The sequence below is a fragment of the Microtus pennsylvanicus genome, chromosome X (assembly GCF_037038515.1).
Source record: "Microtus pennsylvanicus isolate mMicPen1 chromosome X, mMicPen1.hap1, whole genome shotgun sequence".
NCBI classification, from domain to species: Eukaryota; Metazoa; Chordata; class Mammalia; order Rodentia; family Cricetidae; genus Microtus; species Microtus pennsylvanicus.
This window is the reverse complement of record NC_134601.1, coordinates 118,856,496-118,882,592: the sequence shown is the minus strand read 5'-3', so window position 1 is coordinate 118,882,592 and position 26,097 is coordinate 118,856,496. Positions and strand designations below refer to the sequence as shown.

The 26,097-nt window shown below is 41.4% G+C and overlaps 2 protein-coding genes across 6 annotated transcripts in view; one reads left to right on the top strand and one right to left on the bottom strand.

The window, feature by feature from the left end:
* Ctps2 (CTP synthase 2) overlaps nt 1–26,097 on the bottom strand; it is a 123,402-nt gene that overhangs the window by 57,306 nt on the left and 39,999 nt on the right. The window lies entirely within an intron of this gene.
* Nucleotides 7,688–9,548, top strand: S100g (S100 calcium binding protein G). 2 transcript variants are annotated; one of them, XM_075957657.1, is made up of 3 exons: nt 7,688–7,762; nt 8,075–8,218; nt 9,338–9,548. In XM_075957657.1, exons 2-3 carry the CDS (start codon nt 8,084–8,086, stop codon nt 9,440–9,442), a joined length of 240 nt encoding a protein of 79 aa, XP_075813772.1. In that variant the 5' UTR covers nt 7,688–7,762; nt 8,075–8,083; the 3' UTR covers nt 9,443–9,548. The 2 variants fall into 2 exon arrangements, with proteins under 2 accessions (XP_075813772.1, XP_075813773.1); XM_075957658.1 differs by having other exon boundaries at nt 7,688–7,774.

Sequence of the window (26,097 nt, the reverse complement as noted above, 5' to 3'; positions counted from 1 at the left end):
TCTAATGACATATTGCTATACCCACAGATCAGAGCATCATTCAACCCTCATCCCAGAAGTTTCTTTCTGTAGGTGGTAATTAATACAGAGACCAACAACTTGTCAATATGCAGAGAGTGAGAGACTTTTTAGCAAAGTGACTTTCAACCTTCCTAACAGTATGAGCCTTTAATAAAGTTCCTCATTTGTGGTAACTCTCCAACCATAAAATTATTTTTGTTGCTATTTCATAACTGTAAGTTTTGCTAGTGTTATGAGTTGTAATGTATATCTGTGTTTTCCAGTGATCTTAGGTGATCCCTATGGAAGGCTTGTTTGACACCCAAAGAGGTCATGACCCACAGGCTGAGAATCATTGTTGCAGCACTTAGCCCAAATGGGATGCTTTTATCATGCGCCTCCTGTCGACCCTCAAAGAACTATGGAGAAGAAGAGGCAGAAAGAGTGTAAGAGCCAAAAGGTGGTGGACAACTCCAAGGAAACAGAATTTTCCAGGCGCAACAGAGCTGATGCACGTAAGAACTCACAGGGACTATGACAGCATGCACAAGACCTGCACGAATTCAAGTCAGATAAAACCCCAGCCTGGAGAAGGGTAAGTGGACACAAAGTCCCATCCCTAACCAAGAAGCTGTTTGCAATTGATAGCTACTAGGAGAAGGAAAATCCATTTTCTTCAATGGAATGACACGGATAATATCAACCATTTTCCAGAGCAGGCCTCATACTTAGGAGTAGTTGGTCAACATAAAATAGACTCCATGTTTGTGTCTATGCTTTTTGTTTATTTTGTTTTCCGAGAAAACATAAATCTGTGTGGGAGGGAGAATCTGAGAGGAACTGGTAGAGGGGAAAGAATATGATCAAAAATATTACATAAAGCTTTCAAAGGAAAAAATCCACATTTTAAAAAATGTGCGAGCTAGAAGAGAACATGAAGATGGGAAGGAGGAATATGGGGAGGGTCCAGTGGGTGAGGAGGAGGATTTGGGTTGGATATGTATGATCAAGGTGTATTGTATATAAGTATGAAAATGTAAGAATACTCAAAGAACATGTACTAGAAGAAAGATATTGGAGATGAGAGAGAAAGGGAAACATATCCCAAGTTCGAATGATACCCAGAGCAGCAAGGAAAAGAGAAAAATACAATGAGAAGCTGCAGGAGAGTCCCCAGAGAGGGACGGACCAGGAGAGGTCTCATTGGGCCTGGTTCAGAAGGGCTCATCCAGAGACACACAAAATGATATCAGTGGGGAGCAAGCATGCAGAAGCCACACTGGAAGGAAGGAGACGTCTGGATAGAGAACACAGCGACTCAGTCCTCAGACAACATGACAAGCTCTAAAGATGGATGGTACTGGGGGCCTGGGATGTAGCTCAGTTGGTAGACTATTTGCCTACCATGCAGGATTAGTGTTTGAGGCCCAGCACCACATAAAACAGGGCATGTCTGTGCTACATAGAAAGTTCAAGACCTGCCTGAGCTACATGAGACCCTGTCTCAAAAAGGATAAAATAAGGAAAATAAGGGATGGGGGGGTGGCGAGTGATGGCCTCTCAGGTTATACAACCTAATTGGGCAACAAAAAGACCCAAAAAGTCTAGGAGAGGAGAACAACATGGTTTGAAGCATGCTAATTTTATCAATGTCACATAGTTAGTGAACCCTAAGTGCCTTTATATTTATCCCCAACATTTCCAAAATACCACAGTTTTTGCATCTGAAAGGGAAAAGCTTCTTCCTTTGAAAAACTATTTCCTTGACCCTACCCTTGGCTGTGATCTGACCCCCACACCCTTCTGTCCTTTCTTGGAACAGAGCCATACAGCATACAAAAAAAAAGAAAAGAAAAATCAATAAGCTATAAAGCTTTGGGAGATGTAAAGCATCGCACAGGATAACTATGGCACTAATTAACCTTGGCTGAGATAATCTGCAACCTAGGTAAAAGTGTAATGAGTTCAAGTCCTTCAGTGTCCCAGGGTTCTTAATTGAGGGAGCCATGTTGGGGTTGGCTTGGCTCTGGAGGGGTTCCCAGGAGTCTATGGGATGACCCCAGGTAGGACCCTGGGCAGTGGAGGAGAGGGTGCCTGAACTGGCCTTGTCCCTGTAGTCAGACTGATGACTATCTTGAATATTGCCATAGAACCTTCGTCTGGGGACAGATGGAGATAGAGACAGAGACCCACATTGGAGCACTGGACTGAGCTCCCAAGGTCCAGTTGAAGAGCAGAAGGAGGGAGAATATGACCAAGGAAGTCAGGACCACGAGGGGTTGGTCCACCCACTGAGACAGTGTTCCTGATCTAATGGGAGCTCACCAAAGCCAGCTGGACCGGGACTGAACGAGCATGGAATCAAACTGGACCCTCTGAATGTAGCTGACAATTGGGGCAGACTGAGGAGCGAATGATAATGGCACTGGGATTTGTCTCTACTGCATGTACTGGCTTTTTGGGATCCTATTCTAATTGGATGCATCCCTTCCTAAGCCTGGATGGAGGGGGGAGGGCCTTGGACTTCCCACAGGGCAGGGTACTCTGCCCTCTCTTAGGACTGGAGGGGGAGGGATAGTGGGGCAGCAGGAGGGAAATGGGAGGAGGGAAGGAAGTGGAAATTTTCAATGGTATTATTTATAAAGCAATAAAAAAAAATATGGGTTAACTTAAATCATAAGGGCTAGCTAAAAACAAGCCTAAGGTAAAGGCCCAACTTTCATAATTAAAAAAAAGACTCCCCAGTTTGTTCCTCTCCAACAGTCCCAAGGTTTTGGGGGTTCTCTCTTTTTTAAGACTTACTCTGACTTGGATTTTTTATGAGTCATGTTGAAGATGGGCATAATTATGAACAGCTTTACGTCATTACTATGTTACCTAACATGCCTTGTTACTTGGTCCAGCAGTCACTACAAATCAAAGTAGACCCCTCCTGAGTGGCCCTCAGGTCTCACCTTATGCATGACCCTACTAAGCTGGACTCTCCTGATAGATTCAAACCAGTGCTTTCTACCTCAGCTAGGCCAGTCCAGTGCCAATGGCTCCTCCACTTCCCACTCCCCCACCATACTCCCACACACAGACTATTTTTTCATTACATTTCTAAAGAGGCCTTCTCCATACTTCACTGCAAGAGCCCATGATTTGAGAGCACAATGAATATGCTCTCCTTATCAAATAACTCATCTAGACATTGGTAATTCATGTCCCATGCCCCTCCAAAGATGTTCACATTCTAGTTCTTAGAACCTAAGAACCTGTGCACCTTTTATGACATAGGAATTTACAAATGTGATCCTGTTAAAGTTATTGGTGGTGGAAGGGGCCTTTCTTGTTGTGTCATGACAAGACAGAAGGTTTCACATAGGCTGGAGAGAAGAGAGGCTGAACTCCTCATTTCTAAGGAATTCACCCGATAGAGATGTTTATTCTGGATTGTGACGGTAAACCCACATAATCATGCAGGACCTTGAGAGAGGAAGGAAGGACAGAATCAGAGGAGAAATATAGCAAAGTGGACATTGCAGACAGACTGGACAATGTTAAGCTTCTGGCTTTCAGGAAGGAGGGCATATCTATGAATAAGCAGCCTCTAGAAGGCAAAAAACTAAGCAATCTGTCCTGTAACTTCAGAACGAACACATCCTATCAAGCACTTTAAACATCTGACTTACAAGTAAAAAAGGGAGTGTTCCAGGTACTGAGTTGGTAAGAACTTATTAAAGCAGCGTCAGGAATGCCATGCTGTCCCTTCTGTACATCTATATATAGATAGACCAAAGGAACAGCACCTATTTCATAGTGTTGCTACAATGATTTCAGGAGGCTGCAGAAGCTGAGTGTCCATAGTATAAAAACAAAACAAAACAAAACAAAAGCCCTCAGTAAGCACTGGCTCCTATGCGGAGGCCTCTGGGGACTCAGAACTAAAGACTAGCACAGGCAGGACTTGCACACCTCAGGCAAAGGCTGGAAGTAAAAAGGAAAATGAACTCTGATGGTCCAGGGAAGATAGGTACCACATAAAAGTCAAGTAAGCGAAACAGGTATGCTGTCACTTTTAGGGAAAACTAAAATTAAGTTATCCTTTTAAATAACTAAAATTTAGTTCCTTAGAAAGGATGGGTTCAGATATTTTAAATTTCAAAGTCAAAGATAACATACAATTGCATTTCACATCCACCTTGTGTTGTGGGGACTTGGTCATTAGTAACACTAATACATTTTGTAATAAGAAATGAAGTTATTTTTTAGACAAGGTCTCCTGTAGCCCAGGCTGGCCTCAAACTCCCTATATGTAGCAGAGGAGGACCTTAAACTTCTGATTCTCCTTCCTCCACCTCCCAAGTGCTAGGATTATAGGTGTGCACCATATAGGCCAAAAGTCATTTAGGCTACACATCTCATTTCAAGGGAAAATCTCTGCTTAAAGTGACCTAATGCTGCCTGTCAGAACTCAGGCTTGTAGCAAATAGCAAATGCTAACAGAACTTGACAAATACCTTGTGCTTCTTCTCATACTTTTGCATGCTCATATCCTCCAGTGATATCTCTCTTGTCTTCTTTTTATTTTTTTTCTTAGTACACTGGTAACCCAGAAGTTAGAAACACAAAATCCACCAATAGTCTCATGAAACATTAACTAACAACGTATGGAAACATGCCATAAATGCAGGGTGTGTTCAAGAGTGTGCTTAGAAATGAGAGAAATGGAAAGAATGACAGGTACAAGTTGGTAATGGAAAAACGGAGAGGCAAAGGTTAAGTAGCACCTCTCTGTTCAATTGCTTGATCTTTGGACAGAATTTTTTTACCCCCTCAAGAAGACTCTGAGCGCCTGCAGCTTAGCTTCTGTGACCGTGTTATTCTGCTCAAAATCAAGAGCATAGACTGCCTAAAGAAGAAAAGTCCTTTGGGCTGGGTATGTAGCTTAGTTGGTAGAGTGCTTGCTCGGCATGCATGAAGCCATGGGTTCCATCCCCACACCACATAAACTAGACATGGATTTTGTGCATTATGTATTTGTTATACTTTTACAAATCATATATTCCATATGATATGAAGAAAGTATGCTATATAAAACATCTGCCATATAATCTACTGATATTTAGATTATATGTAGTGATTAAAATCAGTTTTTTCAATATAGGCACAAGAAATATCACACCAACTCCCATCAGTTTTAGCTTCAAAATGATCATTTGAGAAAACAATTGAGATTGAAATATGCCGTGATAACACCACTGAGGCTCTACAGAAAAAAGTTCTTGTCCTTAGGAAACCAGTGAGATTCCACAACTTATCCTCAGAGAATTGATGAGGAAACTATTGGCCAGAAAAAGCACATGTGGATAGCTTCTCGGCCTTTTGGCTAAGATCAAGTGTAGTAAAAAGCACATGTGGAAATGTTTACAGGTAGAGTCTAATCAAAAGGTAGAGTTCTGTATTATTCTTGCCACTTTGCTTTAGATGTAAAACAAAATGAAATAAAAACCCTTAAAGATGTTGGAGTGGGGCAATCAGTCAGGAGGACTGAGATAGAAGGACCAGGAAGAAGTTCAAGGATAGCCTGGACTACATTGTGAGCTGGGATAAATAAAAAGATCCCATCTCAAAAGCCAACAGCAATAATAACAAAAGACATTGGAGGAAAAACTATGTTCTTACTATGATGAGTCACATAAGCTCACTTCCTCCCAGTAGACTAGAACTTACACGTAAAACAAGCAAACAAAAACACTGGAAATTTTCTAAAACCTTTGAAAAAACATTGCCAAAATCAGAATATTATTGTGTAAAATCATCAAGTAAAAACAATGCCAGCTGGACATGGTAGCCTACCCCTACAATCCTAGCACTGCTGGGATAGAGGCAGAAGGATCAGGAGGAGTTCAAGGTTATCCTTGGTCAGACTGGGCCTCGTGAGAGACCCTGGCTCTAAAAATAAGCAAATAAATAAGGATTTGAAGACACAGCTCAGTGCCTAAGAGCACCTGTGCATAAGCATAAGGCTCTGAGTAGGAATCCCATCACCCATGGAATAGGTCAGGGCTGGCTGTGTGTGTGCCTGTAACGCCAGCACTATGGGGGTGGGAAGCAGAGAAGGGGTTCACTGGCCTTGCTGACTACCAACCTAGCTCAGGTTCCATGACAGACCCTATCTCAAGGGAATAAAGGTGGAAGACTGATAGAGCACCTGACACACTATACAACTATACACATGTGTACATATGTACACACACACATATATACATACATATATATACATACATACACACAGTAGACAGACAGACCTACCTGCCTACCTACTGACAGGCTAACCTACAATGCCAGTAACTCCAATAAGTGGGTTAATACACAAGTCTGTACTGGAGTCATATAAACTGCAATACAACACCCAAAACCTATAGAATGATAAGTGCTCAGGAATGACCAGAATCGTGTAAGCAACATCATAGCATCTCACATTTGTTCTCCAATGTAAATAAGGTCCTAGAGTTTTCGAGGTGAAAAACATCTGAGCAAAGTACAGTCCAGTATTTCAAACATCAAATTGTAGGTGCTATACTGCAGGTCAGGGAAATTTTTAAATGGCCAAGTGCTTCAAAGATGTTGAAGGGTTTTTGAAATCAATCTGAAACCCCCTACCTGTGACTTATAATCAGCATTAGAGTAATGATCCCCAAGAAATGTTGTAGTTATTTTATGGGCCTCTTTCCAGAAAAAAAAATCAATTTCGTCTCTAATTTCAAATATCTGGCTATTCCAAAACTTCTGAACTAGTTCCAATTGTTTAAGTGTGAGATGAGTGTTTTCACAAGTTTTAGAATGATTTGGCAAAATATATTTTGTTACAAACAGGAGAAATATCTCCAGGCATAGTGGCATACACTGTTAATTCCAACATGGGAGGCAGGAGGCAGACCTCTATAAGTTTAAGGCTCGCTTGATCTGTAAAGCAAACTCCAGGGTAGCCAGAAGTGAGAGAGGGAGAGTAAAGAAGGGAGGAAGGGAGGAAGAGGGAGGGAGAGAAGGAGGAATGTAAGTATACAGAAATTTTTAAAAGCACGGATAGGAACAATAGTCAAAAAGAAAGAAAATGGCAAGTTACTCAAAAATACTGCTTTGCAAAATAAAATCAGAAATTTTGATCTACCTTCCCTTTTTAGAAGGTGGGGTTTGAGATAGGGTTTTTTCTATGTAGCCCTAGCTGTCCTGGAACTCACTCTGTAGACCAGGATGACTTCAAACTCACAGAGATCCACCTGCTTCTGCCTCCTGGGTGCTGGGATTAAAGGCAGGGGCCACCACTGCCTGGCCCAATTCTGTATTTTTAAAAGCCATGTAATACTTTTGTATCTCCCTCTGTGAGAGAATTTCTTTTTTCTACATGGGAAGAAAAATTTTCTCAAGCCTAAATCTGCAATGTCATTGCTTTCAGAAATGTGAGCTGTGAGCAAGATCAAAATTTTATATTGGGGGGGGGAAGTATTCTAAGGAAAAGAAAATCAAGGTTTTACTCTTAGGACTCTGACCCATTAAGCAACTGTTGAAGTAGCAGCTCTTTACTGGAGCTTGCCCTTAATTGAGAGTCTTACGCTTGGTTTCAGAACCCATTAATCATTACCCTTAAATAGTAAACAAAGGGGAATTTCACAATCAGGTGATGTGTCTGTAAAGACTATATAAAGGCGCTCCTCCTCGACACTTCATCAGCTTATCGCCTGCTGCTCTTCGACTCTTCCAGTGCCTGCTCTGACTGGTAAGCAGCTCGGTGAGTTCTTAACATGCCCACTGACTTTTGCAGTGCTGGGGATAGAACCCAGAGCTTCCAGCAGCCTAAGCAAGCGCTCTACTAACAGCTATGTTCCCTAGCTCCTAACTTGATTATTTTTAAAATACTTTAGGAGCCAATAATGTTGTTCTCATCTACATCTCTTCTCTCTCCCTTTTCCCTTTTCTCCCCTCTGTCTTTCCCCATAAAGAGGGAGGGGAGTAAAAACCTGTTGGCAGCACTTGGCAGGAAAGCTCCACTTTAGCATTTTGGTAAATCTACTTTCTTCCCAATTTACAGGACAGCAGAATGAGTGCCAAGAAGTCTCCCGAAGAAATGAAGAGCATTTTTGAAAAATATGCAGCCAAAGAAGGCGATCCAAACCAGCTATCAAAGGAGGAGCTGAAGCTACTGATTCAGTCAGAATTCCCCACTCTCCTGAAGGTAAGTGCATAACCTGAGCGGCCAGAGGCCACTGCCTCTGGGGGTGGGAGAGCACACACAGCTGAGAGCCTAGGGCTGAGGGCTGCCTCAGAAATACTGCCCACAGCCCTGTGGGGACATGGCCACATACAACCCAGGGCCTAGCAAAGACTAAACAGGTGCTCTGTCACAGAGCTACAGCCCAAATCCACATGATTTTTGTTTTTAGAATACACACACACACACATACACACACACACACACACAAAGCTGAAAAAAAACTAACATTATAATCTGGTGTTTCCTAATTTTCTTATAGTTCACAATAACTTTGTGTATGTGTTGCTGGGACTTGAACCCAAAACCTCAGACATGCATGTGGAGATTTGTTGCATAGTAAAGAATATATACTTAACACTACTGAACTGTACACATAAAAATAGCCAGATGAGGGACTGGAAAGATGGTTCAGCAGTTTGGAGCATTTACTATTGCTGCAGAGAACCCAGGTTCGGGATTACAGGCTTGAGCCAGGGGGCTGGAGAGATTGCTCAGTGGCTAAGAACACATGATGCTCTTTCCAAAAGATCTAGATTCAGATCCCAGCACTCATGTCCACCAGTAACTCACAACCACCTGTAGCTTCAAAGGATCTGATGCCATTTAATGGCCTCTAAGGGCAGCTGCACTTACATGTACATGCCCACAGACAGATGCACGCACGTACACACACACACACACACATACACACACACAGTATTTTTTAAATGGGGGAGGGACAAGCATTATGGTACACTCACTCATTTAATCTCAGAACTCTGGAGGCAGAGGCAGGTGGATCTCTGTTGAGTTCGAGTCTAGTCTTATCTGCATAGTGGGTTTCAGGTCATAATGAGACCCTGTCCCATAGATAAATAAAATAAAAAGGAAAGATAGAACCCAGTTATGTGCCATAAAACCACCATTACAGCTCAAGCAGGCTTCGCCACACCTATTATCACATTACCAGTGGCATGTGACTGAAACCTAGGCTGCCTTCTTGGAAGGAAAATACAGTTCCTCCTAATTTCAGAGATGTGTTTCAGTATCCTATCTAAATTTTCTTCCTTACCCTATCCCATTCTTTTTATCTAATACCAGGGTGCGAGTACTATAGACAATCTGTTTGCAGAGCTGGATAAGAATGGCGATGGAGAAGTCAGTTTCGAAGAATTTCAAGCACTGATCCAAAAGATATCAACATGAAGACGCCATTAAGGAGCACCATCACCACCTAGTGATCGAATCCTTCACAGTCATAAAGATCTAGCTGTGAGACCAATATACTGTTAATAAAGCAATTTCTGAGACATGTCTCTCTTGTCAAGTACTGACTCTGGATTACTCAGATTTTAGAGTAACCTTAGCCTGATGCACCTACTTTATTTTTCTGAATTTTTTATTTGTTTTACATTTATTTACTTAGTGTGTGTTTACTGCTCACATGTACGTATGAGCAAGTTCCTGCACCAGCAGGTCACAGTACATGGGTGGAGGTCAGAAGATAACATGGAGAGAAGGTTCTCTCCTACCATGTGTGACTGGGGACCAAACTCTGGTTGTCAGACTGGGTGCTAAGTGCCTTTTCCTTCCTGAGCCATCTTGTTGCCTGACTCACCTACCTTTGAGATTAAAAAGAAAAGTCATCAGACCCTATTTAAACATGGTAGATCATACACACCAAAATAAGACTTGAAATTAGAAGGGGATACTGGAAAGATGATTTCTGTGGGAGAAGGACATAGGAGATACAGAATAATGGGGGTGAAAGGGCTAGAAATCACCATATACATGTATGGAACCATCAAGGAATATTTTGGGGGGGTTGGTTTTTTTGAGACAGGGTTTCTCTGTAGCTTAGGAGCCTGTCCTGGAACTCACTTTGTAGACCAGACTGGCCTTAAATTCACAGAGATCGGCCTGCCTCTGCTTCCCAAGTGCTGGGATTAAAGGCGTGAAACATCAAACTCAGCATTTTTTTATCTTTTAAAAGTAAGAAATTTTAAATATATATTGCCAAGTATGGTGGCTCATGCTTATATATTAGCATTTGGGAGGTAGAGGCAAAAGGATTGAGTTCAAGGTCATACCCAGTTACATAAAACTTAAGGCTAGCCTGGGCTATGTGACATCCTGTCTCACAAAAAGTTTTGTTATGGATTTTTTTTAAGATTTTTAAATTTTATTTTGTGTATTTGCCTGCACGTATATATGTGCACCACCTTCATACCATGCCTGTGGAGGACAGAAGAGAGTTTCAGATCCCCTGAAACTGGAGCTATAGACAGAAATGAACTGCTATGAAGGTAGGCAGAACTGGACCTGGCTCCTCTCCAAGAGCAGCAAGTACTTTTAACCTCTGAGCCATCTCCATAGCCCCTTACAAAAAGACTTTAAAATGAGGCTGGGCACATGTGGGTGGCTCAAATTAGATTTGGTGAATATATATATATATATATATATATATATATATATATATATATATATATATATATATAGACATGGTGGGAAGGAAACATGTTGGGATGGGGAGAGGTTCTGAGGAGAGTTGGAGGGTTGGTATGAACAAGACACAATGTCATATACATACATGCATACATAAAATGTATATAAATAGTCAATAGATTTTTACTTTTTCTAAAAAGTAAACATGGGCTGGAGATAACTTAGGGGTAAAGAGTACTTGCTGCTCTTGCAGAGAACCAGGATTGGTTTCCAGCATCCACATGGTGGCTCACAACAATCTGTAACTCCAGTTGCATGGTATCCAACACCCTCTCTGGTGCCTGTGGGTACCGGGCAAACATGGTAGTTCGCATATATACATGTAGGCAAAAACCTCACACATATTAAAAGATAAAGCAACTTTCTTCTGCACATAAATATGGGGGAAAGTGGGGATATGAATGAATACAGACTATTAGAGACTGTTGGCCTACCATGTGTAAGACCCTAGGTTCTATCTGTAGCACCACCAAAGGTAAAAAGCAGGGTAAATGACAAATGTGATAGCACATGCCTTTAGTCCCAGCACTGGATGCACAGGTAGGTGGATCTCTCTGTGGGTCTGAGATCAGCCTTGTCTACACAGCAAGAACTGGGCCATCTAGAGCTACAAGGTAAAAATCTCAGAGAGCCTAAAGAGATGGGTCAGTGGTTAAGAGTATATATTACTGCTGGGTGGTGGTGGCACATACACTTAATCCCAGAGGCAGGTGGATCTTTGTGAGTTCATGAACAGACTGTTTCACAGAGTGAGTTCCTGGACAGAGAGGTTTACAAAGAGAAACCATGTTTCAAAAACAGAAATCTATGTAGGCTTTAAAGAGAGAAGAAAAAGACTATAGAATCATAAAATAAAGTTAATGCTTTTAAAATGGATAAAATCTTTAAAGAGACAGAGTAAAGATACTCATAATTTTAAAGGAGTAAAGAAAAATAAGCCATGTAAAAATGGAAAATTTACAAAGTCTGGATTATGTATATTATTGTGTTGTCTTTTAATTTTTTGACTGTGGAGGAGCTAAGTACAGAGAGACATTTCATTTTATGGACTGCTAAGTTAAACCAACATAAAGGCATCTTGATTTCAGAATTTGAGTCTAAGGATATGTTGTTTTGGAAGAGTTTCTTCTCTTGTTTCCACAGAGGATGAGAACCTGTGGATTGCTTCCAGACTGGTATGGTTTGAGGGAATAAGACCCCATCAAAGGTCACCTTGAACACCCCTCAAAAAAATTACTTCGCCCAACTGCTGACTGAGATGAACCTAGCACACAGGATACACCATAAAAAACCTGATTACCAGAGCCCCCAATCAGCAGGAAGAAGTTTCGACAAAACTACGCACATATTCCCAAATATTGTCTATAAATCTTTGTTTATATTTAAAGGGGGTTATGATATAGATATGCTGTAGAGATTTGCATTTGTATGGATCTTGGTTTATTGATACAAATTTAAGGTCAATTTTGTCATATGTATATATATTTCTGATCTTCATTAAGGTATTATGTTTGTGTAGCTCATTTTAAAATGTAATATATAATTAAGAAATATAAGTTAATAGATACTCATCTATAATAGTCAAGCTTGTAGTCATGGTAGATTTTCTAGATGTTTAGAGATATATTTCAGTTAGTTAGGTATTCTTCAAATATTTCAGAGACCTTTAGAATATGGCATTTAAAATGTTTTAGTATCTTAGGACTTTTCATGACAATGAGACACATTTGCTCCTGGCAACACCAATTACTTCGAGAGGAATATGGGCATTGAAGAGGCTCCTTATAGAGTTTGCTAGCCATTTGGGCAAGAAACTGCTTTTGCCTGGACTGCTTAACTGGACATGCAGGGCCCACAAAGAAATGACTGCTGAACTTGTCTAAAGGTGAGATGGTCCTTCGGGGTTCCTGCTTCTTGAAAGAGTCTGCCAGACATTCTGCTGGACACAAAAGAAAGTGACTGACAAACTGCCAATATAGACAGAACTGTCTTTGAAATTTCCTGCTTCGTGGAAAAGTCTGCTAGATACTATGATCCTGTAGGCTGAAGATGGGTGCCCCAATGGTATAGAAGAACTTTGGGTGACTGTCTGGGCAGCGAGATGTCTCTGTCAATTCTAGAATTTTGGAAATTGCTTACAATGCACTTCCTGTTTACTTAGGTAATATTATATCCTTCTGGAGTCTTTGATGGAGTTGAAGAATTTATAGTTATAGTCATAGTGTTCCTTAGTTATGATAAAGGATAAAGTAGATATAAATATTGTAACTGTAATTTTTATTTGATACCTGTTTTGTTATATGTAATTTTACTATGTTAAAGTTAAAATTTTCCTTTTTATTTAAACAGAAAAGGGGAGGTGATGTGAGAATCCCCTCTGTGTGCTGTGATTACCATTAATGAATAAAGAAACTGCTTTGGACCTATAGCAAGACAGAACTTAGGTAGGAAGGGAAAGTTAGGCTGAATGCTGGGAGAAAGAAAGGCAGTCAGAGAAATGCCATGGAGCCATCGCCAGAGATACAGGTGCTGAAACTTTGCTAGTAGGCCACAACCTCGAGGTAATATAAAGATTAATAGAAATGGGTTAAATTAATATGTAAGAGTTAGCCAATAAGAAGCTAGAGCTAAGGAGCCAAGCAGTAATTTAAATAATATGGTTTCTGTGTGATTATTTCAGGTCTACGCCAGCCGGGCGGACAGGACCAAGTAGCTCCCTCTTCCAACACTCCTGCTGGGGAGGCAGAGAGGTAGATTACTGGGACTCACTAGCCAGCCAGACTAGCCTACTTGGTGAGTTAATGAAAGACTAATGAGAGACCCTGTGTCACCAAAAAATAAGTGTACAAACCTGAGGAACACTCGAGGTTGTGTTCTGACCTCCAAAGTAGCGTCTGTCAATACACGTGCATGTACACATACAAGCGTAAACTGGGTATGTTCATCAAGTTAGCTGCAGTCATATCCCTAGTAGCCCTGAGGTGACCAGTGGACTCCACACCTACCTAGTCTGTGCCTCTAGAGAAAGGGTAGGAGGACACAGGCTAGACAGGGTCAAGCTCATCTCTGGAGTTTAGTGGCAAACATCTTTACCCTGGAAGCATGGGTGGCCACATGGCACCAGGGACAAAAGGAGTAGAGCTTTATGACTTGGTGGAAGAGGGGGGAAATATATTCAATTCTGCTTGGATATGTGCTAAAATATAGGATCTCACCTGGTGGTACATACCTTTAATCCCAGCAGTTAGAAGGCTCTAGAGGTGAGGTCAACTAGCAACAGCAAAACCTTGACTCAAGCAAAACAAACAAAAGAAACCTGATGTACACACTAGAAATTTACACTCCCTGCTTCCTGAGAAAGCAATGTGACCAGATGTCTTCTACTCATATTTCCACACCTTCTGCTCGCACGTTCATGCCTTCCTGACATGAGGGAATGCACCCCCCTCAAACTGTAAAGCAATGTATACCCTTCTTCCCTTAATGTTGCTTCTTATCATGTACTAGTCTCAACACAGAGAAAAGTAACCAAGGCATTACACATTAGGAGGGACTGGGCAGATGGGGGCAGGGATGAAAAGTCCACTTCTCACTTGCTACCTTCTTTTGTTTGGACTTTTGAACTATAAAAAAAGAAAAGTGAGGGAGCTGATGAGATTGCTCAGCAGATCAAGGCTGTTAAGCCTGACGCCCCAAGTCTGACCACCCAGGACCCACATGGTAGAAAGGGAATTAACTTCTGCAAGTTGTCCTCTGACCTTCACCTATGTCATGGGGTATGCCTGCGAGCACACACACAAAATAAGTAAATGTTTAAAAACAATCCCCTTCAATTAAAAGAGAATAATTTTTAATTGCTGAGTTATTGATTTTCACAATAAGCCTCTCTGCCCTCCATCCTTCCAACAATCAGAGAACAGAGTATACTTGTCATTTTTATGATTATGGAAGTTTCTCCAATAGTCAGATCACTGAAAACTGTACTGTGTATTCAAAAACTTAAGCAACTAGTGGAAACACTTGCAGCCAAGCCTGATGACCCGGGTTCAATCCCAAGAATCCATATGGTAGAGTGAGGGAACTGACTACTGATAAAAAAAAAAAGCAACCAACAGTTTAAAAAAAAAATAGCCTAGACAAAAAGTCATTGAAGAAAAGTCTTGAAAATTGTGATTAGGGGAAGGGGATAAAAAACTGTGATTAGGAGCCCAGAGGTGGTAGTGTACACACAAGCACTCAGGAGACAGAAGTAAGTGGACCTCTGTGAGTTCAAGGACAACTTGAACTACACAGCAAGTTTCAGGACAAACAGTCAAAGTTACAAAGCAAGCCGGGCATTGGTGGCGCATGCCTTTAATCCTAGCACTCGAGAGGCAGAGGCAAGTGGATCTCTGTGAGTTTGAGGCCAGCCTGGTCTACAAGAGCAAGTTCCAGGACAGGTTCCAAAGCCACAGAGAAACTGTCTTGAAAAAAAAAGGTTAAAAAAAACCAGTAAGAGTAATAATAACAATAAAATTCTAAAAATGTAATTTCTAATCCTTCCACCAAGAAATAGAGCAGCACAACTGGGTATGTAGCTGTACTGGCTAGTTCTATGTCAACTTGACACAGCTAGAGTCATTTAGGAAAGAAGAATCCAATTGAAAAAATGCCCCCACCAGATTAGCCTGTAAGCAAGGCTGTGGGGCATTTTCTTTTTTTTTTAATATTTATTTATTTATTATGTATACAATATTCTGTCTGTGTCTATGCCTGCAGGCCAGAAGAAGGCACTAGATTCCATTACAGATGGTTGTGAGCCACCATGTGGTTGCTGGGAATTGAACTCAGGACCTTTGGAAGAGCAGGCAATGCTCTTAACCTCTGAGCCATCTCTCCAGCCCCGGGGCATTTTCTTAATTAGTGACTGATGTGGGTGGGCCCAAACCATTGTGAGTCTTGCTATGCCTGGGCAGGTGGTTCTGGATTGTATAAGAAAGTACGCTGAGCCAGCCTTGGGAAGCAAGCCAGTAAGCAACGTTTCTCTTCTGCTGCCTCGGCCTCAGTTTCTTCCTCAGGGTTCCTACCTTGAGTTCCTGACCTAATGTTCCTGGATGATAGATGAGGTAAAATAAGCCTCAACCCAACCCCCGGTTGGCTTTGGTCGCAGCGTTTAATCACAGCAATGGCAGAGGATTTTGTAGCAGCACAGAAGCTCGGGCTAAACTCTGAGCATTTCATATACTAGGAAAGCATGTTGTACCACTAAGCCACACCCACAGGCCTGACGCTGGCTTTAGTGGAACTCTGAATGATTTTACCATCAAGTTTATTACTGACTACTGGTTTGCAAAAGCTATTCTTTCCTTTCTTCGTTAGTACCGCTCTAGAAAGAAACAAGGTTTGTTTCTGAGACTGTGAGCACCAGGTGTGGACACTGTAGACAGTCTACCAAGCCTCTAGGGTGAGATGAGCTTTCTCTATTTTGTTCAACCAGATTTCGTTCCTGGGATAAGTAGGATCAGCCATGATTCTGACATAGTCTTAGTACAGAAACGCATTATGTAGATCAGCTACTCTCAAACTTGGCATAAACCCCCCTCCTTTGCCTTCCCAGTGCTAGGATTACAGGCATGTGCCACAACACCCAGCTGGACTAGGCTTTAATGCTGTTGAACTAGAACTTCTAGTATTTAAGATTTTAATAGCTTCATTTCTGTCTTAGTTACTTTTCCTCACGCTGTGACAAAATCCCCCGACAAATCAACCTAAGAAAGGGTCACATTTCAAGGGTATGGTCCATCATTGCAAGGAAATCCTAGAAACTAGAGTTTGGGGCAGCAGTTTCATCCACAGTCAAGAAGCAGACAGCAATGAACGCCAGTGCTCAGCTTGCCTTCTTTTTATTCAGTCTGGGATCACAGCCTGCAGAATTGTAGGTACCACCCATATTTATAGTGGTTCTCCCTTCTTCAATTAACCTAGTCTAAATAATCCTTCACAGACATACCCAGCAGCTAAATAATCCCTTGCAGGTGTGCCTGGGGTAATTGTCTTCTACCTGATTCCAGATCTTGCCAAGCTGAAAATTAAAACACACCATCACAATTGCCAGCCATCAGTAGTCTACAGTGTGAAGTTTACTTGTGGTGTCATTTTTTTTCTAGGCCAATATAGCTCCTACTTTAGCCTATGTTCTAGGTGTCAATTAGCCCCTCGAAGAGTGAACATGTTTTTTCAACTCCAAATATACAAAGCAGAAAACAGACACAGTGACTCATGCCTGTAATCTTAGCATTTGGGAAGTAGGGAAAGGAGGACCAGGAGTTCATCATTCTCAGATATGTAGCAAGTTTGACATCAACCTGGTGGTGGTATTCATGGAACCCTGTTTGAAAGAAGGGAAGGGGGATGGAGCATGGTTCACCATATAGTGCTTGCCTGTCAGGACCAAAATTATGGGTTCAATCCCCAGCATCACCAAAAATAAGAATTTGTTCATCTAAATGTACAAAACCTCTATTATGAGCAAACAACTATGAAAGATACTAACTTCCAGAGCCCTGAGGTCCTAAGTCTGTGATAATCAAGGAAAGGATGAACAGGAAAAGCAGCATTTCCACTGGTTTGGGGTTTTGTACCTAGTGCCCTGATGCCTTGAGAAGAGTATGCAGGTAGCAGTGAACATTTAAACCAGGAAAACCAGTGAGATGGTTCAGTGGGCAAACATACTTGCTGCACAAGCCTAACAACTTGGATTCAATCCCCAAAACCCATGCCAAGATAAAGGCGAGAATCAACTCCACGAAGTTGTCTTCTGGCCTCTATATGCAAACAGTGGCACATGCACAAATAATACAAGGAGAGAGAGAGAAAAGAACAAACCCCCGGCAAACGCTTCACAACCAATTTAAAAGGCTGTTCCAGTAACACACGTGGCTTGTCCTTCGGGAAAAGTCAGGTATTTGGAATAAAGAGGGCACCTTGGCTTCAGATCATGGAAGTCCTTGGGTACCATGCTAAGCAGCCAATCCAAGATCAGAAAGGAAGAGGAAAGGTATCAAGAGTCACAGACTTAACTAGAGCTATGAACTCAGTGGAAGAACACTTGCTTCACAAGCATGGTGATCTAGGTTCCATGCCCAGTACTCTTCCCCCAGAAAATCATAAAGTAACATAAGCCTGCTTTAACATGACGTAGGCACCCTCTGCAAGGGAGTGGCAGACACAAAGTAGAGGCTTGCACAGCAAGCAAGGTAAGAGCGGGGCCACACATAGAACAGATGCGTTCTATTACTGTTATAGATGAGAAAACTGTTTCAAGTTTAATCTTCAAAACGGGAAAAAATGAAGTAGGACATGGTGACTCATACCTGTAATCCCAGCATTCAAGAGATGGAAGCAAAAAGGTTGTTCCAGAATCACAACCAGCACATAGTAACCTCGTCTCAAAAAATGGGAAGTGGGGTGAAAACCCTTTTTGACCTCTCTTCCTATGCTGATCTGATCCTCACATCACCAAAGTTCATCTACATTCCCCCTCTGATCAACACTGTTAGGACTCTGTCAGCCACAAAATTCCATTGCTCTAGGCTCTACCAGGACAAGGGTGGTGTGTGTGTGTGTGTGTGTGTGTGTGTGTGTGTGTGTATACATTCATGAACATGCAAACACTAGAAAAGGACATCAGGCACCATGTTCTATCATTCACTTTATCCCTTTGAGACAGGATCTGTCACGGAATTTGGAGCTAGACTGGAAGCCAGCAAGCCCACAAGTAAACTCCTATCTCTGCCACACATACCCCATGTAACTGGATACATGTACAGCCACGCTCACCTACAATCTCAGCACTTGAGAGATGACGGCAGGAGAATCAGGAGTTCAGGGTCATCCTTGGCTGAATAGTGAATTCAAGGCCAGCCTAAAATAGATGAGATCCCCATCTCAAAAAACAAACTACTGAATAATTGAAACTTGTTAGAGAGTGGGCCTCAGAGGTTTTTACCACATTCTCCGAACTTTGTGGCTAGTAGAAGGTAGCATGATTTTAGTAATTATCTCGTAATGTATATATACAGCAAAACTTACTTTGTACATCTTGAATACATACAATTTTATATGTTCTTTTTTTTAAAAGGACCATTTTTCTTCCAGTCAAGATGGCCCCTACCTTTCTTTCCTGTGTCCTACCCGCACCTCTTTACAGAGTCTGCTATTTGAAAGGAACCAGTACCATTTGGAGTGAGTGCCCATTAGTAAGCTTTAAGGGTAATCCATATGTTAACAATAAATGACTGACTCTGTGGAGGCTTTAAAGCTAATGTATTTGTCAGCCTTTTAAACCTTGAGCTCAATGGGAAGTGCCTTAGAAATAGGTATTTCAACTACTTGATTTTTTTTAAATAGAAATGACTGAATGTTTGTGGGAGGAGATACTTTGGGGGGAACAGTTTGGAGCTGTCCACTTTAGAGTCCTAAATACAGCATTACAAATGAACTACCAACACAACTCCACTTGCAGGCTACTTAGGGATTGGAGACATGGGTGCATTACTTAATCTTCTTGTTGCTGTGACAAAATACTGACAAAAGCAACTGAAGGAGGAATCATTTGTTTTTGGCTCATGGTCTGAGAGTACAGTCTATCGTGTGTGTAAGAAGCATTTGTTTTTGGCTCATGGTCTGAGAGTACAGTCTATCGTGTGTGTAAGAAGCATTTGTTTTTGGCTCATGGTCTGAGAGTACAGTCTATCGTGTGTGTAAGAAGCATTTGTTTTTGGCTCATGGTCTGAGAGTACAGTCTATCGTGTGTGTAAGAAGCATTTGTTTTTGGCTCATGGTCTGAGAGTACAGTCTATCGTGTGTGTAAGAAGCATTTGTTTTTGGCTCATGGTCTGAGAGTACAGTCTATCGTGTGTGTAAGAAGCATTTGTTTTTGGCTCATGGTCTGAGAGTACAGTCTATCGTGTGTGTAAGAAGCATTTGTTTTTGGCTCATGGTCTGAGAGTACAGTCTATCGTGTGTGTAAGAAGCATTTGTTTTTGGCTCATGGTCTGAGAGTACAGTCTATCGTGTGTGTAAGAAGCATTTGTTTTTGGCTCATGGTCTGAGAGTACAGTCTATCGTGTGTGTAAGGAGAAGACGGCAGGATGATGAGAATGACGCTCTGGTGGCAGCATGGGGCACATGGTGGTCACAGTGCGTGCTCAGACATAAAGCAGAGAGAGGTGTTCAGCTTGCTTTTCCTTCTGAACCTTCAAAAAAGTATTTTAAATTTTGTTTATTTATTTATTCACTGTGCACTTGAGTGGGTGTGCACACATGCATTCACGCACCACTGTATGTATGTGGAGGTCGGAGGATGACAACATGCTTGAGTTGGCTCTCTCCTTCCACGGTGTGGGTCCTCAGAACTGAACTCATGTTCTCAGGCATAGCAACAAGTAACCTATCTGCTAAGCCATCTCCCAGGTCCCTTTTAACTTTGTATTCAGTTCTGATGCCAGCACATGGAATGAATGGTGCTACCCACATTCAAAGTAAATCTTCCCTACAGAGATGGGTCAGCAGTTAAGAGCTATTTCTGTGGCTAGCTGGTTGTGATAGAGCACGTCTTTAACCCTAGCACTGGGGAGGCAGAGGCAGGCGGATCTCTGAATTAGAGGCCAACGTGGTCTACAGAGTGAGTTCCGGGACATCCAAGGCTACTCAGAAAAACCCTCTCTCAAAAAAAAAAAATAAAAAGAGCCATTTCTGTCCTTTCAAAGACCCACATTTGGTACCCACATTGCGCAGTCTACAACATCCTGTCACTTCAGCTCTAAGGAATTCAATGCCCTCTTCTGCTCTGCTCATGTGGCATGCATGTATGCCTACATACATACATACAGAGATATACACATATCAAAATGAAGCTGAGGAGATGGCTCAATGGATACTAGTACTTGTTACACAAGCATGAGGACATAAATTCAAGCCCAGAACCCATGTAAAAAGCCAGGAGTTCCCACACATGTGCCTACAACCCCAGTATTGTGTGGACAGAGACAGAAGGATCAGAGACTTACTGGCCACTGGCCTAGCTCGATTCAGTAAGACAACTTGTCCCAAGAGAATCGAGTAGGGAGTGGTAGAGCAAGACACTCAACATCTTCCTCTGGCCACTATGTGCCTGTACATCACACAGGCAACACACACACACACACACACACACACACACACACACACACCCCATTCTGCCCCTGTTATAGCTATATTCTTTATAACTGCCTTTCTGGGGGGAAATGATTTTAAGCACAAGCTAACTCTCAAAGGCCTTCTATATTTTTTGTCAAGTAGAACATCTTCTTCAATGTTCTAAAAGTAAATCAAATAAATGCCCAAGTAATACAAGTTGCCTAAGCCTTTACTCTGGAGTGAATTGCCTGGGTATCTGTTTACTTGTTTGTTTGAGACAGTCTCATACAGCCCAAGCTGGCCTCAAACTCCTGATTCTCCTGTCTCCACTTGCCAAGTGCTAGGATTACAGAGACAGGGTCTTTATGTGGATTTGTTGTGGTTTGGCTGGTTTGAATTTTGTTTGTTTTTTAAAATCTCGTAATTTGCATAGCATCTAAAGTTGTTGAAAGACAAGCCAAAGGAAATACTTCAAACTAAAGGCAACATAAATTAGCCTTCACCAGAATTGGCTTGTAATTGTAACTAATTCACAAATCAGATGTCAAATTAATTTTAACTCTGAAACTTCCTAGATCAGAAAGGGATAAAGGCATAACAATAATAAAAAAAATTCAATCAGAATATTATCAAATACTACAATCTCAGATGTCCATTTACACCTTGCTAAAACACTTCTAGCCATCCCATGAGCGGTTCAGCAGTAAAACTGCTACTGACTAGTAGAAAGTAAAACTACTTTCTAACCTAGGGCTGGAAAGGTGTTTCAGAAGTTAAGAGCGGTTAGACCTGCTTCAGTTTCCAGCATCCGTTTGGCTGCTCACAATTATCTATAACTCCAGTTTCAGGGGATCCAATACCCTCTTTTAGCCTCCCAGGGCACCAGGCATACACATAATATACAAACATACACGGAAGCAAAGTACTCATACACATAAAATACTGAAATAATTAAAAAAAAAAGACTCCTAATCTCCCACTTTTCAATTTCTTTAAAAAATGTGTATGTCTGTGCATCTCTATCTATGCCGTGTGCAGGTACCCAAAGAAGATCGAAGAGGGAGCTGGACCTCCTGGAGATGGAGTTAACAAGCAATTGTAAGATGCTTTATGTAGGTGCTGGAAATGAAATTTGGGTCCTCTGAAAGAGCAGGAAGTACTCTTAACTGCTAAACAATTTCTCCAGCCCCTTTTCTACATTCTTTTACTAATACCACCATCTGAGTGTCCATGATTGTTTTGAAAGCAGCGCATGTATTCTGTTTTCATGGTGTTGTATTTTATATGAATTCATATTTTCATTTTTTTTATAATTTTTTTATATATTTTACATGTTTTGGGGGGTGTATGCACTGCTACAGTGCATGTATAGAAATCAAAGAACACCTTCCAAGAGTCTGTTCTCTCCTTCCACTATGTGTGTTCTGGGAATCAAACTCAGATTATTACACTTAGTGGCAAGTGCTTTTACCTCCTAAACCATCTCCCTGCTTATTTTGGTTTTATTTGTTTATTTCTGTTTTGTTTTGAGGCAAGGTCTCACTATATGAGTGAAGATAGCCTAGAACACACTCTATAGCCCAGGTTGGCCTCAAACTCATCCCCCTACCTCTGCTTTCTCAGTGCTGGGTTACAGACATGATTTCAAGTGATGCCGTCATAAAGATGTTGCAAGAACAGATTCTTTTTCTCCAATGACTTAAAAACTAAAAAAGCAGGGCTAGAGAAATGGCTCAGAGGTTAAGAGCACTGGCTGCTCTTCCAGAGGTTCTGAGTTCAATTCCCAGCAACCACATGGTGGCTCACAACCACCTATGAGATTTGGTGTCCTCTTCTGGTCTGCAGGCATACATGCAGGCAGAACACTGTATATATAATAAATAAATAAATCTTAAAATAAAATAAAATTAAAAAAACTAAAAAAGCAGGAAAAGCAGAGTTTTCATTTGGAGAGAGGATTAGGAATCTACAATCTGAATTTGTATGGAAGCTGAAACTTTTATATTGGGGGTTCCCTTTCTTTCTCAGAATTAGCGAGGTTGGACTATTGTGGAGGATTGGATAATCCAAAGAAAAGAAAGAAAGTTAACTGGTTCCTACTACATAAGCTCCAACCTCTCCCATGAGATTTGGGAGTCCTCCAAAAAGCCTACCAAGTCCCTATCTAGGAGGGAGAAGAATCAGGAACTTGGCCATCTTAAATATCTAAGTGAAGAGTACATTTATCTACCTAAAGCCTGTCTACCTGCCTACCAGGGAACTGTCCGACACCTATTCCCTTAGACTAATAGAGTTAGAACATAAGTCAACTGTGTTCCTAGTAAGTCTCCTCTAAAAGCAGCTGAGACAACATTAAAGCAGAAAAAAGGCCAGAGTTGCTGCAGATCCAGAAGTATTCTGCAACACTCCAGAACGTTCTATTAGGTCTTTGGATAAGTCAGAGAAATGGCATAATATAACAAATTTTTGTTTTCTCTTGTGGGTACTCTTGGATGTATCATCTACTATAACCCTTGGAGAAAAATCTATTTTTCTTTTTATGTGTGCCTGTTAAGAGCCTGTTCTGAATAACAGTGTCTCCATTGATTTTGTAAGCAACCATAATACTTACCTTGCATGCCAAAAAAGGGCAGGGGGAATGACAACTAAAGAAATGAAACAGATTTTAGCAGTAGACATATCCTAAAAGAGTCTCCTGGTTTCCAACATGTTTACTTTCTTTAGCTAGAAGAGAAGGAACGACCGTACCTACTAAGTAATTGCTATCTGCCCAAGTCAAGTCACTCCTCAGGCATTGTGGTGCTGGCTGCCTTATGATTCCATTCCCCTCAGTCTTTTTCTTTAATAAGACTTTCAGCCATCAGCACAACTGCTGGCTCTTAAGGCTATTTTTCTCCAGCAAAGTGATCTCAGCACATAAAGACATTCAATAGCAATTAGGTTTTATTGTTTTCATCTCACTTATGTGTATAGGAGCCACTGAAATGTAAAATGCACACATCCTCTGACTTAGCAGTTTCCCGTCTATGGATTCATCCCACAGATGTGCTTAGGTGTGGGTAAAGAACATATTGTACGTGGAGGTCAAATTGTAGAGTGATTTAAGGTTAACAAAGAGTAAAAGCTAAATACAAGACTATAAACACAATACCATAAATGCAATAAATACTGTCATGCCCATAGTGCACACAGCTAGGCAAGCTGTAAAAGGTTCTTACACAATGATAGGTAATCAGTGTAAGGTGGGGACAATGTCTCAAGCATGCTAGCTAAAGTGGCTGTGGGTGTGGTCCAGTGGTAGGATAGGACACTAAGCTAGTATTCATGGTGCCTTGAATTCCCATTCATTGCACTGCCTCCCCCTCAAAAGTCTATACATTCATCCACACATACGTACATGTATAGTTCTCTCTCCCTCTCTCTCTCTCTCTCTCTCTTTCTCTCTCTTTCTCTCTCTCTGTCACACACACACACACACACACACACACACTGTCACACATATGCATGCATGTGTCCCTGAATTAATAACAACAGCAAAAAACATGAATGTAGTTGCTACTTTGGAAGAGAAGTAAGACAAAATAAGGCGAATGAAGTCATTTTATACCTTCTCTGCAGATTTAACTTTATCCTGTGTATCAATATTTCTTTGAACACACATACAGAGCAAGCATAGGCATCAAAGACCTAACCTAGACAAGCTGTCTAATAGCGACACCTACTGGTAAAAGCCCTTCCTATCCCAATGTATCTCCTGAAAAAGAAAACCCATCATTTTCCTGGCAGAGCCACTGCAGCTATTACTCGGGAAATACATTTCTATTAAAGCCTCCTAAGGAACTCTTTGCTGATATGAGGCCTTCTGAGCATTAGGCTTAAAAGTGCCATCTAGCTGGGAAGTGATGGTTCATTATGGTTTGAACTGAAAGCTATAAAAAGGCATGAATATTTCTTTACCTTTCCATGGGGTGAAAAAAAAAACAAATCAGAAAATAAATGAGAAGAATATGCTATGATGTAACTAAAAAGGGGATAAGTTACAGATGGACATACACATTTGTTTTTATTTTTAATTAATTTCAAGATGTGTGTGTGTGTGTGTGTGTGTGTGTGTGTGTGTGTGTGAGAGAGAGAGAGAGAGAGAGAGAGAGAGAGAGAGAGAGAGAGAGTGTTTTGTTTGCATGTTTGTAAGTGTACCATGGTCATGCAGGACCCACAGAGTCCAGAAGAGAGTTCAAATTCCCTAGAACTAGAGTTATAGATGATTATGAACTTCCATGTGAGTGCTGGGACCTGACCCCAGGTCCTTTGCAAGAACACGTGCTCATAACTGCAAAGTCATCTCTCCAGTCCCTATTGATATTTTTTAAAAATGGTAAAATGGGGCTGACAAGATGGCCCAGTGGATAAGGATACTTGTCACCAAGATAATGATCAGAGTTCGACCCCCAAGACCTCTACAAGACCTATATGGTAGAAGAAGAGAGCCAAATCCCACAAAAGTTGTCACCAGCATTATATGCAAACTGTGACATATGTGCCTAGACACATGCACACACACACACACTCAAATAAAATGTCATTTTGTTCAATGAAATAAATCAAGAAAAAATAACAAATAATTGCTATACGGGAAGGTGGAGGAGTGTTGTTATACAAGTATGAAGTGCACCCTCCCGGGCCCTGTGTTCAAACAGTTACTCCCCAGCTGTAGTGCTGTTTAGGGAAGCTGAGGAAGCCTTTGGACGAGGGGTTTAGTTGGCAGATAAATGTTGGGCTGTTTAGGAATGATGAAGGTTAACAGGCCAGCTTTGCTCTACACTTGGTGTCTGCCTACAGCATGTTCCTCATGTTCCCACCAACGTGGACAGGAACCAGTCCCACCACTATGCCTTCTCTATTCCGATGGCCTATATCTCCTCAAAATGAGGCAAATGAAACCATTCAAGGCTCAGGAAGTAGTTAAGTTGGTTGAGTGCTTCCCTAGCATTCACAACGTCCTGGGATTCCATCCCCAACACTACATAAACCAGAAGTGACAGTGTATACCTGGAATCCCGGAAATTGGGAGGTAACGGCAAAGAATCAGAAGTCCAAGTTATCATAGGGTTCCTTGATAGCCCATCTCAATTTAAAAAACAAACACTCCTCCCTTAAGCTGTTAAGATGGAATATTACTTATGTCATAAGAATGACTA